The sequence below is a fragment of the Ornithodoros turicata genome, chromosome 5 (assembly GCF_037126465.1).
Source record: "Ornithodoros turicata isolate Travis chromosome 5, ASM3712646v1, whole genome shotgun sequence".
Lineage (NCBI taxonomy): Eukaryota > Metazoa > Arthropoda > Arachnida > Ixodida > Argasidae > Ornithodoros > Ornithodoros turicata.
In genome coordinates, this window is record NC_088205.1 from 31,973,958 (window position 1) to 31,993,884 (window position 19,927).

At 45.8% G+C, this 19,927-nt stretch overlaps 1 protein-coding gene across 1 annotated transcript in view; it reads right to left on the reverse strand.

The window, feature by feature from the left end:
* Positions 1–19,927, reverse strand: part of LOC135394299 (eukaryotic translation initiation factor 4 gamma 2-like) — a 27,959-nt gene continuing 8,032 nt past the window's right edge. The window contains exons 2-8 of the mRNA XM_064624985.1: positions 19,000–19,124; positions 17,416–17,877; positions 12,408–13,305; positions 11,260–11,565; positions 7,806–8,153; positions 5,671–6,093; positions 1–304 (exon numbers count right to left, since the gene is read on the reverse strand). Coding sequence (XP_064481055.1) covers positions 233–304; positions 5,671–6,093; positions 7,806–8,153; positions 11,260–11,565; positions 12,408–13,305; positions 17,416–17,877; positions 19,000–19,124 — 2,634 coding nt within the window. The 3' untranslated portion in view covers positions 1–232. The remainder of the gene's footprint in view (positions 305–5,670; positions 6,094–7,805; positions 8,154–11,259; positions 11,566–12,407; positions 13,306–17,415; positions 17,878–18,999; positions 19,125–19,927) is intronic.

The window sequence follows — 19,927 nt, forward strand, 5'->3', positions numbered from 1 at the left end:
TCTAGACAAAGAACATTTTATTGGTGCCCAATCACCCGGGCAAGTGGCAGCCACGTGGAAAGAGCCTTGTCCGTCGGCAAGAACCACCAAATTCAAACCCAAAGAAGGAAAGTTCTCCAGACACTCGTCGCGAGGATTTCTTTTAAAAATAAGGGAAGCCTTAGTAAAAGTGTGCACTAGAGGAAGGAAACCCAGGCATTAAAACAGTTTAAAAAGAAAAGAAAAGGGTCAGTCAGTTGTCTCCTTCATCGGAACACTCCTCTTCCTCTTCAGCTTCTTCCAGCCAAGTCAGCCACTGGTTCACCTGCAAACATTCATGTAATGAGCTTGCTTGTTTGTGAATGCAGCATCCTGATGAAGCAACTTTACATAAACACTTAGGGGTGGAAGTGGTGTCAGGACTTTTGGAGCTACAATTGGAGCAGATTTGGAGCAGCGGAAAAATGACATTTTGGATCACATATGCCGGAATTTGGAGCAGAAACGTCTGGTACACAGAGTGGTTCCTTGAAGATTTCAGATCCGCACATTGTCATATACTGCCAGGTATACCATGAATGATGAGAAACTAACCATTTTCTTAATGTAAACATGAAAATATCAGTGTACAAAATTTTATACACTAGCTAGCACGACTAGTTAAAACATACACACACTGGTGAAAACTAGTGCATATTTTGTTGACCAGTTGGCTTGATTAGTTGAAATGCACCCACACACCTGGTGAAAACAAGTACAGAAAAACTTTCAGCACTGCAGGGATGCAGTCACAATACACAATCAGAAGAACGTTGTACTTTTAGTGTTGACTGACGAGTGCCATGTGCAGTGCTTACACTGGTACAATTACCCATAGTTTCATCATGTTACTTGTGCAGCGCTGAGAGTATAACGTTCGTCTGATCCCCTCCTTTTCTTGTTCTGCGGGTTACTCTCAATCTCTTGAATGCGTTGAAGAAACTTTGGAAATTTTGCTTTTGCGTCCTTCAGTAGAACTCTTGCACTGTCCACCTTCACCATGTCCTGTGACTTGCCACCTTGGCTGATCAGTGACTGGACATTCAATGAACATTTTGGGCATCCTCAGCAGTCCGCGTTCTCAGTTCTTTCTTCTTGTTCCAGGCGTTCTTTGTACGCCTTGTAGTAGTTTGGGAAACAACGTACGAAAGTTTCTTCCTTCCGCACTGAATGGGAAAATATGGCTGGGAAAATCTCCTTTGCGACCTCTCCCCATGTGTAAGGGGAGGAGTTCGCAATCACATAAAGTACGAAAATACTGTCTGCTTTTAAAGTAACTTTCCTGTACGTTAGCTCTGGCCTCAAAAGCGTTCAGGTCCTTGCTTCGGCACTTGATGAACGCCACTCTCGTGTCTGTGTTTCTTTGATGCTGCAACTGACGCGTGACAGCCGAACCACCAGCGTGCACGAATGGCCACGCTGCATAAAGTGCATTGGTTTATTTTACACTAGGTTGGCACCACAACGAAATGAGGTCACCATTTGAGTCGATCCGTTTGAAGATGTCATCGTTGAATTTCGTGTTTCTTTCTGAAATGTATATGGGCCCCCGTCCCGTGATTCTAACAAAAGACAAGAAGAAGAGAAAAACAAGTCAGCAGTCACTTTTGCCTATCATTACTTTTGCTCACCGGTGCACAGCATGCCTGCACCACCTAAAAGATGACAAAGGCAAAAGGAACCGCAAAAGCGGCAAGTGCCGCTGCCGCGCACCCCATCAAAGATAAGCCTAACGAGCCTGACCGGCGGCCTAACCGACCTGAAATTAAACCATATTGTCTCGGATTGGCTGCCTTTGGATTTTGTTGGATATGAATGGATTTTGTAGGATATGAATAGAGCTTCGTGGACGGGTTGATCGTGGGGCGGATATGGATGCTTGTGACTCCCTTTTGGCTTTTGGTAGTGTTACCAGAGTGGTACGGACCTCGGGGGTAGTTTGGCGCAACTTTGATGTTGCGGCTCAAGTTGGCGCATGAAAAGCAGCGGGGCGCAGAATGGCGCAGCACTTCCACCCCTGAACACTACCCTACATAAGACCCTAACCATTACATTCCCACAGGAACACAAAAAATGTAGAGCACTGTAACACCATGCAGTCCCTTCTACATAGGATTCTCTTCCACAAACAGCAGTATTAACCGAAATACAGTACTGTAGTCCCTCGTTAGAACGAAATCGCTTTTTACGAATTATCGCTGATTTCGAAGTTTCATCAGGTCCCGATCGAAATGCATGTATGTATTTCGAATCACTTTATTCGAAGTCTACCGCGAGCCAACTCCGCATAGTACGAAAACGCAAGACTCGGGAGCGCCTTCATGCAGGGTCCCACCGTCAGCGACATCCCACGACTTAAGTCACGCTAGACGTCAGCATGCGCTTCTCGCTGTTTCCCTCCAGGACGCTCGAGAACGCTGACTACGGACGATGGGCAGCGCGAAGGAGAGCGGTCGTGCATGTGCCCACCTCTCCAACCATGTCACACGCCTGTAGTGATTGGGAGGGAAACCGTTGCTTCGCTTTTCGGCGTGACAGCACCGAAGTCTGTACGGAGGTGTCTAACTTTGGAGCAGAAAGTCGCTCTCATCCACCAAGTAGAAAAGAGAGAACGGTCCGAAACTGCCATCGCCAAGGTGACTGTCACTGGGGAAGATAAGCTCCCCTTGCTGATAGTAGGCAAGGTAGAAAAGCTGCGCTGCTTTCGAAACGCTACTATGCCGAAGGATTGCATATATAGAAGCAACAAGCACGCACAGATGACAGCAGCTATTTTCGAAGACCACGTGCGACTTCTGGATCGCAAGTTTGCTGCTGCACAGCGCAATGTCCTGTTTGTCGTCGACAATTGCACCAGTCACGGCAAAACTGAACATCTGACGGCTATCACTTTGGAGTTCTTGCCAGCGAACACGACATTCACCCTACAACCCATGGACTAGGGTATTCGTTCCTCACGCGCTTGTGGATGCGGACGTGCCCATTGTTGGTGCCACCACGGCACCACGAGGTCGTCGAGGAAGTCGTAGACAGTGTTGGGTGCGGAAAGTCAAAACGAAGACTTCGAGGACGGACCACGGGAAATTCTGTCGACGGCGGTAACACGTAATATACGTCTTTTGCGCAACAAAGTTGTTATATATGTTTGGCCGGCTCTGTAGAAGACGAGGAAGACTGTATGCGCGTGACTCGCGCTGGGTCTCTTTTCTCTTCTGATTGGGCTTCCGTTCAGGACACACGCATGTTGGTCCTGGCTTTTGAATAAATGGTTAGGAGTCGAATATTACACTGTCGACAAGGGACTACACACCCACTGCTTGGTTCTGTCGACAGCAATGCGGTGGGGGTGACTACAGCCTTATACAGTGCCCCAAGAAACTGGAAAACGCATTGTTGCTGCCCAGCAATACCGCCCGGCAATATGAGAGCATGAGCTTTTTCTCGCCACAATAAAGGTTTGTAAGACTGCTTTTCTCCTTGTCTTCTTGAAATTACTTGTTCTAACGCGCTCCCATGCAATTTTGGTCAAATTACACCGTATTTATGGTGCTCCCATTTTTAATAAAATTTTTTCCGGTCCCTAAGACTTCGTTATAACGAGGGTCTTACTGTACTCGTGGCTTTTCATGAACATTTGTCCGTGCATGTCTAGCTCCTGCAATCACACAACAATGCACATTTTTGCATGCTTTACAATGAAGATTTCTGTTATTTCTTTAACACGCCACTGTCACACAAAGGCTTGAACTTAGACTTGTTTCTATGGCAACTCAGATAGTTAATTACAAACAAAATCTTCACAAAAGGGAGAGACCGTAGCTCCATGTGATATGCCATCTCATCTGTGCTCACTGAATCTACTTTTTGCACATGCACAAATAATAGATGTGCCGTCTCCCAGGATTTGCACACTCCCACGAGGGAGGACAAGTTTTTAGAGAGGGCCATTTATTTAATCTTCCCCTCCAAGAGAAATGCAAGGCAAACACAGATGCACTGCCTGCAAGCGTTGGTGAAGGGGGAGTAGACAATGGCAACAGATTTAACGGAAAGCCTAAAACTTGCACTGTGTATGTACAGGTGCCTCCGTGCGTTCACATTGGGTGAACTCTTGTGTACCTGGGTTCACTTCATTCAGCTACCAGATCAGAGAACTCTTCAGTGTTGATCCCCCCCCACAATGATGTATCGGTGCAAAATACCAGGCCCACCACTGCTCACCCCACCAGTGAAATATGGCAAGATGCTGCTGGAAGTCGCAGCTAGGCACACTGACAAATCCCCTGTCCCTTCAGATGACGCACCCTTGGAAGTCGCTGGTGAGGTGTGTTAGCTTAGCTCAATTGGTAGAGCCCTGGACCGGTAATCCAGAAGATGTGGGTTCGAGTCCTACAGCTGCCTAATCTTTTCAGTGACTTTCATCTTTCATGACAAATGAAACTATGTTATGTTTGCCAATCTTGTGAAGTGTTGAAAGTTCATAGCGTGTTGTGGCAATGTTGTACAAATGACATTCACAAAAGGAACAAAAGCACAGTAGTAACTTCGGTGGCACTGACAGAGTTGGCATTGATTGTGGAGGGGGTACATGTGGAAAGCAGAAACCAACAGTTGAGAGGCACTGGGCCCGATAACCATCGCAAAAACTGCTGTTTCGTTAATTGTGCAACTTGTTGTTTTCTCTGTATTTTTCGTGTGCAAATGATGCGAGTAAATACGGTACAGTGATGCCCACCAGAGTATGTTTTTGAACTCGTAGGATACTACACACTTAGGCCCAAATTTTTGAATGAGACTTCCCTTATGCTGCCTTCGTTACGTTCCTTAGGAACCCACAAAGCTACTTTCATCAGAAGGTCACCTTCTCTACCTAGTGATAGTTTCGAACTCTGCTTATGCTTTCCTAACGAAAGGAATCTTGACTGCTTCCAGCAGAGAGTCTGATAGCGAGAGTACAGAGCATAACTTCACTAACTGCATCCTAAAGACAAGCTATCGTCCTTTATTTTGGACCTAAAAATGTTTTAAAGTTGTACTACAACGGTTTCAGAACGGACAATTTTAAGAAATCCCAGTGCTGCATGGGGCACGCCATGCACCATGGGCACTTATTGACATGGGAAAGAGAATTGCCAATTGTTTTAGTTTCCGATGACCTTGACACGTGTTAACGTTGACGTAGTAACGATACCCACGCCGTGTATGCTGCCAAATATGGTAACATGAACACCAAACATCACAGCAGATAAGATACTGCAGATATTCACAAGATACACAGCAGATATTCACATTAACAGAACATGTACTGCACGCATCAAACATGTTGGGCATGGCCACAAAAATAGCTGTTTGCATGTTGTTCCATTGCCAGTACAGGTGCTTTTGAAACACAATGGCACAGTCTGGACAATGCTTTCAGACACAGTTTTTTGGTCCTGATGTAACAGACCACTGTTGACTACTTTGGCAAATAAAACTGACTGAATAAGAGTCAACATGTGGCCAATTCAAAAGGGGACATTGGTGTGAAGTTTAACTTAAATCCTATTGTTGCTTTTTGCTAATAAAATAAATAAATAAATAACTACAACAAACTGTACATTCAGTTGAGTTCAGCATTGGACCTCAGAAGAAACTGCTCACAAGTCCTACCTGAAAAAGTGCCTTTCCCTTGCCCGGGTAGTCGTCATTGACGTCTTCGCGCCAGCGCAAGAAGGCTTCTTCATCTACCACCTCCAGGTCATAGAGAAGCATGAACCAGCGCAGCAAGGATCCCTTAGGGAATCCACGCTGGTGCCAGAACACCTGCAGGGCGTACACAGCGGCCAACTGCAATGGTGGCCGTTCAGCTAGGAATGCCCGCAGGAGGGACTGGTAGCGTTGGGCCAATTCTCGCTCTTTCTCCCCTTTGTCCAGGGCACTTTCAGCCTCACCCACTATGTGACGTAACAGGCAGGTCATAAGAGCACTTGCCAATGCAGGCTCGCTTTGTTGCTCAGGGTCGAGAGATTCCCGAAGCCAGCGGTAGAGGGCACCAGGGCTTGGGTCCGTACGGAGCTGACGCCACAGGTCGCCCTGCAGTCATATAAGTAGAAAAGTGTCCCTATTAGTTTGCCAACTGAAACCCTCAATTCAGTTTGTTTTGCACAAAAACTAGCAATATGCTCGTTAAATGCGGCACTACATCCTTCGCATCAGTACTTCCTTACCAAAGTGCAGTCAGTAGGTCAGATACAAAAGTAAACCACCTAGCAATGGTGACCTTTCTCTTGGATGCGCATAGCAAAGTTTCACACATGCATGCCAGTGCACCACTTCTAGTACGTCACTTGTCTTAGTCACATCCCTTCTGTGCTCAATTCAAGTGAATGAATAAGGGCCCTGGTTTTCTGCTGCGGCAAATTCAAAATTTCACGGCACAGACTTGTAAATTCCACGATTTCCCGTGGCAAGGAGTCAACGGCTGCTTGAAACTGAAAACAGTATTTTCTTGTACAATGTGGGGGGAAAAAATATTTTATAAACTTAGATTCAAAGCACTATTATGGCTCAGCATTACATGATATCTCGTGTTTTCCTCTGACAGAGAATGCTGTCTGTCGCCTACAATCACTTTATACCTGCTGAAAGATCATTCAGCATCTACATTTTAAACGAACTTACAAATACTTGATCGTGACAGACGCTAAATTCAGAGCAAGCACCCTCATTTTGTTGCAAAACCCAATTATTGTATTTACTCGCAAAATTTGCGCACTTTTTCTCAAAAAAAAAAGTCTGAAAGGTTGAGGGTGTGGAAATTGCGCGGGAACGCTCGTTACGATATTCAAAAGACGCAACATTTAAAAATTTTAGTATGCCAGTCACATAGGCTCTCGGTAGAGCTGATATTGACATTATCACTTCATTGCGCGAGTGCGAAAGAAGCACCCAAATATCGCACAACTGCCGACGGTCGAGAGGCAAAATGCCGACCCACTACCGTTCATATACTGGTGAAATACGTCATGACGCTGCTGGAAGGTGCCACTAGTCGCACTTGACAATTGAAAGCACGCTATGTTCGCCAACTTTGTCATTTTGTTCTGTAAGGTTTGTCATAGGGTGTTTGTCCAGCGTTTCTTTCCGCGTTTCGTTATTCGAGTGGCAGTGACATCCATCGCATCAGTGAACCATCACCTGAAAGCTTGCGCAAATGAAACAAAAGCAGCGCAATAACTTCCGTAGCACGGACAGCAAATGCCACAGTCGCTGAGACGCGCGTGCCAGGTATCCGCGCGCGAAAATGCGGGTGCACAAATTACGCGTTTTTTTTTCTTGTCATTTTTAGCGGTAAACTAGTGCTAAATTATATGATGGCACAAAATATGCAAGTAAATACGTCGAAGGGTCACGTGTACTTAGAGCAGTTGGGTTTGCATCACGTGCTTTTATCTGACGCTCTTTTGCGTGAGCATGCAATACTTCTCCCGAGATGCTGCACGTTGAAGTAATCGTCCACATCACACAATCGCGTCTTTCAACCCAATCAGATTTCAGCAAAATTCCTTACCAAGACGCAGCGAAATTTTTAGCAAAATAAGAGATTTCGCGGAAATCCGTGCCAAATGAAGGATTCCGCAATGAATTCCGGATTTCATGAAATTTCACGGAATCGCGGAAAACCTGGGGCCTTAATCATGAACAAAGTGCTACTACAGCAGTGTATCCCCAAACAATGCTTCTGGTCTGCTTGGACTTTCTGTGCGGGTTTCCTAACATTTTTAGTAGCTTATTACTTCTCTCACCTGAAGGCGAGGCAAGAGAAATCCGAGGCCACGGTCGTCCAGCACCTCAGCCAGCTTCTCTTGTGATCGGTGTCCCTCAGGTGGCAGGGCTGTAGCCTCCAAGTCCACTTTGGCTGCTCGCAGGGTTCCCTGCAGCCACTGAGCCCCCTGAGACTTGCTCAGTTGCTGGAGCACTAATAGGAAGATTGGGTAGTGAGCCCCATTGGGCAGCAGGTGGGCTAGTTCAGACAATGAAACAAGTCCTTGGGGCACACCACGGGCTACTTGACCAGCCACCAGGCTCTTGACACGAGCTATGCCACCCTCCTCCTCGAGGGTGCTCATGCGCCCAAACACATCCTGCAGGGCCTGCATCAATATGGCAATGTTCGTTAGTTGTTTCAAGGCAAGCTGTCACACTCAAGTATTTTTCGCCACCAAAATGTGTGCCTATTAGATGAGTCACACAAAAAAGTGAAATGAACATCTTATTAGTGCCCCGACAATTTATCTGCAAAATACTCAGACTTGGTTCTATCTATTGAAAGAATTTGTAACCCAGTGTCTCTAGCAGTGACATAGTAGAGCCCTGCACGGGCAGACTTTTCCGGGCCCGACCCGGCCCGGGCGCATCGAAAAATGATCCGACCCGGACCTTCATATTTTTATGTGGCCCGACGACCCAGTGACTAGAGCCCGGCCCGGCGAGTAGATCCCGGCATAGTATTTCCAGCCACGACGTATGCGTTTCTGGCGATTATCAAACAAATTTATCAGTAAATTTATAAGGAGAGAAACAAACATACAAGTGATGGCGGTTTAACACCATAACCGCACCAGACCAAATTAAATCCAGAACGTACGCGGGCATGGGCGTTATCGTTACACTGTCAAGATTTTGCGGAGGTAGAGGATGCTGTCTACAAACTCCTTCTCCCAGTCCATACCCCTCTCACCAAGCTTTGGCAAGTGATTGTGAAATACATGAGGAGTGACGAGCAATGTAAAGTGGCTTTCAGAATGTTCTAGAGGGTCGAATCATATGCCTAATGCAGTATCCCTTGCTTGTCTTTGCAAAATATGCACAGGAATGACGCAAGCGCATGATGATATGAACTAATGCATCTCCATTGTGTGGAATTAGCTGCGTGGCCCGGTGCAGAACCTAGTTGAACCTAGTTGAACCTAGAACCCCAGTGCAGAACCTAGAACCATGTGTGCAGAACCTACTTTCCTCACTATTCAACAAACATATCGGGTTCCTTGAGCACACGTTCAATAACCCCTGGGTCAGAGCCCAATGATATAGCACACATGCAATTGCAAATTTCAACTGTTCTTGCAGCCAAAGGTTTATTTCGAATACTGTTCTATGGGATTGCCTACGATCAGCATCACCACTACTCCTGCAAAGTTAAGCTCTCACATGAGAGGCACAGAGTATTCAGTATTTTATACAGTGCAAGAATTCCCCATATCCTCATCCATATTCATCACTTTGTGGTGGGCGGGCATTATTTTCCCAGATTATTTCCCCTCGTGATCCACTGTCACGTATTTTACGATTGTATATACTTAGGGCCCTCGGTTTTCGGGTAAAACCCGATAAAGCCCGTTTTTACCCCCCGATTTACATCAAAATAGTTCGGGTTTAACCCGATAAAACCCGTAAACCGGGCTTCCGAAAGTGCAAACCAAGGACTTGATCCGCACACGCGCGAACTACGGCAATCGCGCGACGGCTCCCGATTTGCTCCCGACCGCGCCGCGTCTTGCTGGTAAAGTAAACAAAACAGGTCGGGTTTGTAGACGCTTGCATGCAGGTCCGATTTCTAGCGTGAAAAATGTTCCTTTGGTAGGGGTCACTATTTGAAAGTTGGCTTCACCTAACACTTCCGTGTATTGCGGTCAAGCCCACTTCAGCGAATGCTTAGTGTTGCTTTAAGTGTACGTTTGTAGATTTAGCGGAACTTTTCGATTCATTCATTTGTGTTACGGGAAAGCCAACTTTAACCCATGACATCATACACTTTGTTTAGTGATATATTAGGTTAGATTAGTGCGGCTGTGGCAGCTTGCCTCGCACTCCCAACTTCATTATTGAAGCAGCCATGGTCCTATTAATCTAACCTAACTTCACTAAACTAACCTAAGACATCATCAACTTGGTTAGTTTAGTGATAAGTTAGATTAATGGGGCCATGACAGCGTCCCTTGTCCCTCAAAATCCGTTTCAATAATGAGGTGAAGCCGCCTTGCAGAATGGCAACGCCAACCAAAGTAATACCCTGGTTTCGTACCAAAAATGCCCTATGTTTTTCACACCCGAAGAAATGTAGTCTGCTACATGAAAGCTTGTGTCAATAAGTAAGTTGAAAACTTCAGTGTTGGATTCTGTATTGTTAGTGCTTTCCATGGACGTCGGCGAGACCCTTTCTTGTGCTGTTACCATAAACAAAATACAGAAACCGACACTGAAGATCTTCTGTGTCGGTTTCTGTATTCTGTTTATGTGATCTACAGGACTTGACTCCCCTCTTCGTATACGATTGTGCTGTTACCAAAAATAGTAAAGGAATCAGTAATCACGCTAAACAGAGAAGAAACAGAGTTAAGCAACGCTCGGCGTTCTTTGAAGTGGGTTTGCCCGCAATACACGGAAGTGTTAGGTGAAGCCAAGTTTCAAATCTTGTAGGGAGTATCTTGTATCAGCAAAGTACGCGGAGTAGTAAAGAGGATGCAGCAACAGCCAACGATATACGAGGCGCGCGAGCGCGAGCATGATCTCAATGCTCATCGATGGATACAGTGATGGATGCAGTGGTTATACAGCGACTTATCTAACAGTCTCTTAAACAAAATACAGAAGCCGACACTGAAGATTTTTGTTTAAGTTTAATTTGTACAAGCTTTCGCGTGGAGGTCCACGCTTCCTCAGGTACAAAGTGTAGTGGTGACACACATAAGTATATATAGTATAGACACTGCTGTACAAAGTACAGCAGTGTCTGTACAGCAGTGTCTATACTATATATACTTATGTGTGTCACCACTACACTTTGTACCTGAGGAAGCGTGGACCTCCACGCGAAAGCTTGTACAAATTAAACTTAAACAAAAATCTTCAGTGTCGGCTTCTGTATTTTGTTTATGTGATCTACAGGACTTGACTCCCCTCTTCGTATACGCATCTACCAGTCTCTTAATAAATATTCTTTCACTTAATTTCAACACTCCGCAGACCGACAGCTGTGGCATCGCTCATGATCTCAGTTGTCTCGCGACGTATATCCCCAATTATTAATTAATTAATTTCAACACATAAAAGTATTTTTTTTCACCCGAAAATACATCACTTCTCAGTATATCACCCGATTTTACCCTGTTTGGCAGGTCCTGATTTTCAACCCGATATTTACCCCCCGATTTTCACAAAAAATAAAACCCGAAAACTGAGGGCCCTATATATACTCACATCTAGGTATGCAGAGCCTAGTGCATTGTCCTTCTTGAGAGAGAGCGCCACGTGGGTGACAGTGTCCCAGTCGGACTCAGACTTGTGCAGGGTCCCCAACATGAGGTTGCTGAGGGCCTCGTGTAGAAACTTCTTTGGGATACGTAGCGCCTGGAAGGCAGTTGCTACTTCGTCCACATTTGTCTTGTCCCCCTTGAGGCCAGAGAGAAGACCCTCCACTCTCTTCACCACCTCTTCCTTGGTGGGGGCATCAGCTTTATTGGCACGGTTCTTATCTTGTACCACTTGCTTTACCACAATGGGTGGCTGAAATTACAGAAATATTTTTCATGTAATGCAATTCACCAGCTAAGGTCAATTAGCAGCTAGTCAAGTAGACAACTGGCAGGCTTTCTTCCGTTACCAACACCATGTGCTCATTGAAGAGTCAGTGGACACAAAAGTGGCCAATCTCACCGAAGTAGCTCAGGTCAATGATAATGCACAACACAGACGGCACCTTGTCTTTGCAAATACAGCTGCCGAGCAATTTTTTGGAATCCAGATATTTAAATTTTTCATACAGCACCATTGGCATCATCCAACTCTCCACATACAGAGCATTTCCGAAAGCTTGTTCAAGGAACAGCTAATTTTTTGTACACATTCGATGTGACTGATTTTTCAGAGTGTACATCTCCTAGCAACGGAACTACTACAAAGCAGTAGGTTGAGGTCTATCAACAGTAACCTGGTTGCACATTGATGTTTTCATGAAGCTCTCCCATAAACAGAGGCGATGCCATTACGGTTCCACTTATCACTGTGCGCCTCAATGATGCTATACTTGCAAAACCTTTGGCAAATTCTTGTTTTGCATTTGTTCACAGCAAAGCAGATAGACATGCAAAACCTTGATGCATTACTTCCTAAATGGTTTGCACTATCTGTCACAAGGACAGCAGCAGATGACAGCTGAACATAGTTAGGAAAGGATGCCAAGATTGTTAAGGTTGCCTATGTCAACAGGTGCTAGAGCATACACTATATGTGGCAGTGAAGTACACAATTCAAAACGGATGTAGCCATATTGTGCAGTTGACTATGTGGAGCACACCATGCCAACTATGCCCACCGCCCCACAACCCCTTGCTCCCAACTGTACCCACCTCTTTGAGAGCTTGCTTGGCCAAGGGATGCGGTGCTGTGATGGGTGACTGAGGTGTCTTAGCAAAGGCAGTTTTCGGTTTCAGCACCATAGAGTTTTGTGCCGGGCGCAACGAGATCTCATCCATGCTGGCAGGGCCCTGCTTCTTGAGGAAGCGTGGGGGAAGTTGTTCACCTCTGCCACCTGCCCGGTTCGTGCCACGTCCGTTGTAGAATCCACCCAAAAAGCCAGAGTTTCCAAGAGAGGATGATCGGCCAGCATTGCGGTTGTTAGTGTAGGGAAAGAAACTGTCAGAGGGAATCACCCCCGGTCCAGTGCCCAGTTTACCCATGGGCAAAGGTGCAAAGACGTCGTCCATTCCTCCCAGAGAGGAGGCCTTGTTGCTGCTCACCCGGGCGGAAAGGTACACCCCGAGGTCGCGTGACGCCTCCTCACGGATCTGCTGGATCGTTCTGGGTCCGTGCTCAGAGTTAGCACGTCTTGGCACCCATCCGTTCTGGCGCAACTCCACCACGTCTTGAAGTAGGAAACGTATGCGAGGTGGCAGGTCCGGTGCCGACGCCAGCGTGCGCATGCGCTCGAAGTACTGTTCCATGAGGGAGCGGGCACGTTGTGTGTCGAGCCGCCTCCCCACGGTGACCATGATCTGACAGAGGCACTCAAGGTCCTGCCACTCCACCTCAGATGGGGTGGTGCGGCCACCACTGCGTCGTGCGGAGGCCACCAGCAGCTGCTGGATGCACTGATGCAAGATACTCTCTTGCAGCAGGCCCTGCTTGCCCAGCTCGCCAATGAACTTGATGTTGCCCAGCATCTTGTGCTTGGCCAACAGGCGCTGCTCCTGTTCCTCCTGGGTGAGTGAGCTCTCTCGGTGCTCGTACGCCTCGCTGACCTTACGCCTGAAAGGAATTCACATCACTCACTCACTTTCAAAACACAACCACAGTGGAAGCCACGGCTGTAATATCAAATTTTACGATGAACAACAGCCTTAAGCAAGGAACTACTGTGAATGTCCATGTGTGCATATCTAGCCATTGCAAGCACACAAGCTCGTTCCGCAGCACTCTTAACCAGGGCCCACGGCTACCTCAAACAGTGCACATTTTCTTTTTCTAGCCTGTAACTGTCACGTGAAGGATTATGCATTAAGCTTAGCAACAGGCAGCGCAACATGCGATAGTCATGCCCTGCTTATCATAGCACAGTCGACTGGAAAACTCGTTATTTGCTCTGCATTACAGGATGCAAACTTCTCACCAATCCTTTCTTTCAATGGAATTCACTGTCCATGTGTAGTAATGCAAAATTTTCCAGAATCAATGTCATTCTAATCAGCTTATCCGAAAACGAAGGAAATAAGGTCCTGCGAAATGTTCCCGAAACTCGCTCCCACACTAATTCGTGAATTATGAAGACCACAAAATTAACCACTTTTACAGTATACCAAAGGCCACAGAATACATGGAGAAAGGGGTGATGCAGATACACCACCGTGGAAGGTTTGCTACCCCAGCGTATGATAATGCATGTGTTATACACCACAAAGTACGGCGCCCCTTTGTACATGTATTCATTATCCCGATGGATCCATGGAACAGAACCATCCAGCTAAACAGGACATGACTGTACCCACCCCCCAACTCTAGCAAAATCTGTTTCAAAAAGTATTACTGCGCACAGAGCAATCGACTCCTTTCCACTAGTCAGGCACCCTTAACATGTTCCAATCGGTTCAGAGCATTGTCTGTTTCCAGTGTTGTGCAAATTATCCTATAATTGTGGTCCCTATTGGGCTGACTGTACACACTACCAGATGTTGTGCCCCGTAGTCACAGGCGAAATCATCATGTAGTTGGCCAACAGAGGTACGAGAGTAGAAAGAACGAGAAAAAGACATGATTCAGAACACAAAAACTGCATCCATTCTCATAAATATCCTGGAAAATACACAGAATAACTGGATCCTACTGTTCGGGGAGTTCAGCACCAAAAACAATCACTCATTTCACCAGGAAATGTTGCTTTCATGAATGTTACTCCACAAAATGGGAGGCTGTAGTGCCATGGGACATCGTGTCATCATGGTTTCACTACATCAGCTTTTCATACAGCCACAAATAGATGTGCCATCTCCCAGGATTTGCACACTCCCACGAGGGAGGACAAGTTTTTAGAGAGGGCTGTTTGCTTAATCTTTCCCTCCAAAAGAAATGCAAGGCAACCATGAAGAGTGCCTGCAAGCGTTGGTAAAGGGGAGTAGACGTTAAGTCCAAGAGTAGTAGTTAAGTCCATTGAAAAATGCATGCAACATAATCTTGTCATATCTGTATTCTACAAATATTTCATACAAGTGCTCTATGTATTCAAGAGATATTGTAGTTGTTGTTGACACAGTCTGAAGCAGTGAACATATATGAGCACTGCATGAACAAAACTCAACATATACAAACACAGGTCCTTGCATCACTACTCACCAGAAAAGAATGCTATTATCGAGCATGCACAGGTAGCTAACCAAGTTTTGGAACGCCTTTCACAGTATATCAGCTTTTACTGCAATGCTCTGCACAGCGAAATGAGAAAATGTTTGGAGCTCTTAACTGCTGCAAAAACATTGTTATTTACGATCTCAGCAGATGATAATGATAATTTGTGGAACAGTTGAGATCCACATTTACTGGGTAAAAGTCACTTCACATCAGTCTCTGGTAGTAAATAAGCGGCAAGTAACTTGCAACTGTAACTACAGTCTAAACTCGTTAATACGACCACAGCCGTTCCCGGGGATTTTGGTCAGAAAGCAAATTTTCATATTAACGAACACCACGTGTTACGAATCGTACCATACCCTTTACGTAAGCTTCAAAAAGTAGAAAATCATGTAAGCTGGCAAGAGAATGCGAGCATTTTAAAAGAATACGCAACACTTTATTTTTTTTAGAAAGCTCGAGTCAGAGATCCTGATGGGTACAGGGTCGCTCCTTGAATCGGACACACAACCGCTTCTTCATTCAGCCAGTCAGTGCCATTCGTTTGCACTTCTGAGACACGGGCGACGAATGCCGCATGGCTGCAGCAGGTCACTATGACCATATGACCAAAGACACTGCTCATGTAAGCATGTCAGGCAGACGCATCATATGCCACCCCGAAAGGGAGGCCCACATTTTGGCAGTTATAAATCAGGAGAACCGGCGGTTCAGTGACCACCAATGGCCATAGTAACGAGGGTAAAGTAGACGTGTTCGTCCCTAGTTGTGCCGAAAATACCGGTCATTTTCATATAAACAAGGGCCATTGGGAAGGAACAGCTCCTGAGACAAAAGGTCGTAAAGCGGGGATGTCCTATTAACGAGGTTCAACTGTAGTTACTTTTTGCTATAACTACTTACAGTAGCTAGTTACTTTTTTCCCAACCAGGAACTCCATGAATTTTGTCATCTCATACGCAGCCAAGATGGCCTTCGACTGGCCCACAGGAAATCCCCCGTTTATAACACTGTATAACTATGCTTGGACAGTACAGGTGCTAAAACCAATTTTTTAGAGTTACACATATTTGGCATTTTTAAATATAACTAACACAACTATGTTACTTCAATGGGGTTACTGTAGCTCTAGTTATATTTCAAAAAGAGTAACTAACTCAGTTACTATTTTTGCAGGTTGACTAACTAACTTCATTATTATTTTTTAGTAACTTACCCATGACTGCTTCAGATAACATCCTCCTTTGGAGTAGCAAATGTTACGATCTATGTTACAGGTACTGCTTAACCCCTAATTCGGGCAACAACTTTTCAGGTGAGCCCTGCTTTTCCCTGTACAGTCAAACTCCTTTACAACGAAACTCAGGGGACAGCAAAAAAAAATTCGCAGTAAAAGTATTTCGTTAAAAAGGATGTCCATTATTGGACCTATAGGCTCCAGCGGGACCGCAAAAAAAATTTGCTGTAGTGGTATTGGTGTGTCGTTAAAAAGGTGTTCCCTATAAATGAGTGACTGTATTTGCTCCCAGAATTGATCATAAGTAGCTTCACTCAATATTTGCACTTTGACGACATTTGCAAACGTTAGGAGTCATGTGCCAAAGAGTAAGAAGCTGGGCGGAGCACCACCATCTGTTTTATCACCGTTGTACTGGATTTATCACGTCCCAACCCTACCAAAAATTCAAGCTGTATAATACCCACTCGCAGTACCTGCAGGAGTCGAGAACCACGTAAGGATTGCTGCTCAGCATTCACACCCATTTGCAAATACTGCTGCATAGAAATCCCCCCTAGTGCATTGCTCAGGACTAAATTTATCAGCCTGGACGTCACAAAGACTCACCCGACCATGGACCGATACCGCTGCAGAGAGTTCAACCTATTCAAGGCCTGACTCGAGCCTGGCCAGTGTATAATTCTGTCCGTTCAACCACTCCGATTATGTGAAATAGAGTGACAGTGGCAAAATGGCTGCACAGAATTTCCAATGCCACATGTTTTTTCTAAAGCCCAATTTTAGTGGCAAACCCTTGGTGTAGAGTCATCCGTGTTCGTTGAGACACCAACGAGAGAAACTAAAAGAACAGACTCTCGCAGCTCTTAAAACAAGGCAGGCAGCAGTGAAACATGTCTGGGCGACTGTATTCACAAGCCTCGCTCTCAAAATTTGGTGAAATTTGCTTAGATCGACAAGTTTAGACCAAGTAGCAGCAATATTTTTGTGGCCTAGTACCCAAAATTGAAGATAATTTCACGAGCGACACCGAGTGTTTTTGATGATTTCTGGTACAGATCCCGACAAAAGCTTACGGAACACTAGAGCGACGTATTTCTTGATCGGAGCGACACCCTAGCAGCGAACACTGAGAGGTGCATGGAGTACCCTGTCACCTGTTTGTAAGTCTCTCTGCTCCTGTTTGCAGCAACGGAATCGCTCCGATGGCTATTTACACCACTCCCGTGTTCCGTAAACTTTTGTCGGGGCCATTTCCCTGCAGCTTAAAGAAAACTCACCTGTTTTCGAACTCATCCTGGCACTTTGTGAGTAAGAGACGCCTGAAGGTGTTGCTTTCTGGGTGATCAAAGTTAGGAGATTCTCGGCACAGTTCCCGGCAGAGGGAAGCGTACATGCAACTGTACTTGGGCTCATCCAAGGCCTTCTCAAAGATAAGCAGGATCACTCCTTTGAGCACATGTGTCGAGTCCAGGCCCACTACAAGCAGCTCCCGCCTCAGCTTCTCAAACTTCTCCGGGGTGAGCTTGTTGAGGATGCCGCGTACCTTGCGGAACACTTGCAGGGCCTGACCCTCATCCAACTGACGGTTTGGTTGCTGTTGTTGCTGCCTGGGTCTGCCTTCTGGAGGTTGTTCTGGCTTCTCGGGGTTGACTGCATTTCTCTTAAGGCTGCTCGGAGGTACCCATCGGTGCAGGGAGCCTACACTGGCCGTCGTAGTAACGCGGGCGGCAGGATCGTCCCTGAAACAAATGCACACTACTTCAACACTAAAAATTTGGCAACATTTCTTTCAAAGTGCACCCACAATACAAAGCAATGAAAGCATGATGTAGGCAGCATTATCTCAGTCTGCAGTTAAGGCAAGGAGTCGAACAGACAGACATACAACACAGGACAAGGCCCAAGCCTTGCCCTGTATACGCTCTGCAAGTAACCGAGCGTTCTGCACACATCTCCTCTCCCGGTTACTCCACTCGGGAAGCCCCATTGGCTACGGCGGCACCCTCCCTCTTCCCTCTCATGCGCAGAGACGCACTTGCAGTTTCTTCGACCCCTTGCCTTAACCCCAATCTCAGGGACATGCCACCTACGTCACGTTTACACCAGCTCATTTGCATTCTCCTTTTATGTTGAATGAAAGCTTGCTCCTCTCATTTCTAAAAGCAAAATGAGAACAGCGATACAGAGCAACTTGAGTCTTCCACAACATTTTTCACGATTTACCACAATTTACCAGAGTCCTGCTCATTCAGAAGCACTGTAACAGCAGTGATAATTTGGTAGCATTAAATTTTTACATCATAAGAGCAATGCCACGTTGCTCTGCCTACCTAGGGGTTCTTCAAGATGAGCTGAAACCTCATCAAATGGCACCCCACATTTGAAGTCACTCGTAAAGGATGTAAAGTCACCATGTTGTTGGTGACCTCGACTGGGTTCACAACACTAGGATCAGTAAGTGGACAAGTTATAAACTGGGCTACCGAGGACTGTAATAATGCATCGAGAAAATGGCTGGAGCATCAAATTTCAGTCCAGACAACTGTAGCAGTATGTTATATACAGCAGGATAAACAGAATTTTGATTGCAGAACATGTGTCCCAAGAAGTATCAGAGCCAAAAGTTTCTTTTAGAGAACGATTGCACGTTGTTTGTCTGCATACTGCAGTTTTTATTCAGTAGCAAACATCCAAGTGTTCATTACAAAAAAATTGTTCATAGAGTTCATCTGGTTCTAGAGTTCATAGTGTTTTTTTCTGGCTGTTCAAGCTGTACCCACTTTGGTGTGCTATCTAATCCTTGCCACCTTGTGAAAGGTAGGGCCACTATTTCTGAGAAAACAAGGGGAGCACAGCCTCACCTTCCTCCTGAGCATTGAGAAGCACCCCCCGGTCCTCTCTGCCCTTCCGTTGTTACGACTGTTGTGACCACCACAAGCAGAAACAAATGTGAGGATTCACAAAGTCCAAGAGGAGCACACACCTCCTGAAACAAAGAAATATTATACATACTTTTGGAAGGAAGTTATTTCGGACGCATTAGTGGAGCACAGAAACATAATCGGCATTTCCACGCGTAATATATTTTTCTTAGCACGAGACCAAAGAAACACGCTATGCAAGTAGGTAAGCTGACAGTGCAGCTCCCCACTTTCCCTCTCTCCCCTACTGTCGGTGCTGCAATCTCATTGGTCCCTATCTTAGACAAGGGTTGTACAGTCGAAACTCGTCAATATGATCACGCCCGTTCCCGCAGATTTTGGTCACAAAGCAAATTGTCATATTAACGAACACCTGCTACGAGTCGTACCATACCCTTTACGTAAGCTTCAAAAAGTATAAAATTACGGAAGCTGGTAACAAAATACAAATAATGAGGCTTTTTGAAAGAATATATAACACTTTTTTTTTTAAGTCTGAGTCTGCAAAATCCTGGTGGGTGCACGGTCGCTCCTCGAGTCTGATGCATATCCACTTCATTCCGGCAGTCATGCCTCTGAGACGTGGTCGATAAATGCTGTATGACAGGTCACTATGATCATATGACCAAGGATACTGCTCTTCTAAGCACGTCAGACAGGGGCATCCTGAATCACCCCGAAAGGTCCACGTTTTGGCCGTTATAGGGCAGAGAACCGCCGGTTCAGTGACCAACGGTCATTAACGAGGGTAAAGTACACGTGTTCGCCCCTAGTTGTTCCGAAAATACCGGTCATTGTCATATAAACAAACAGGAGTTACATGCGAAGGGCATTGGGAGGGAACGGTTCCCGAGAAAGAGGACCATAA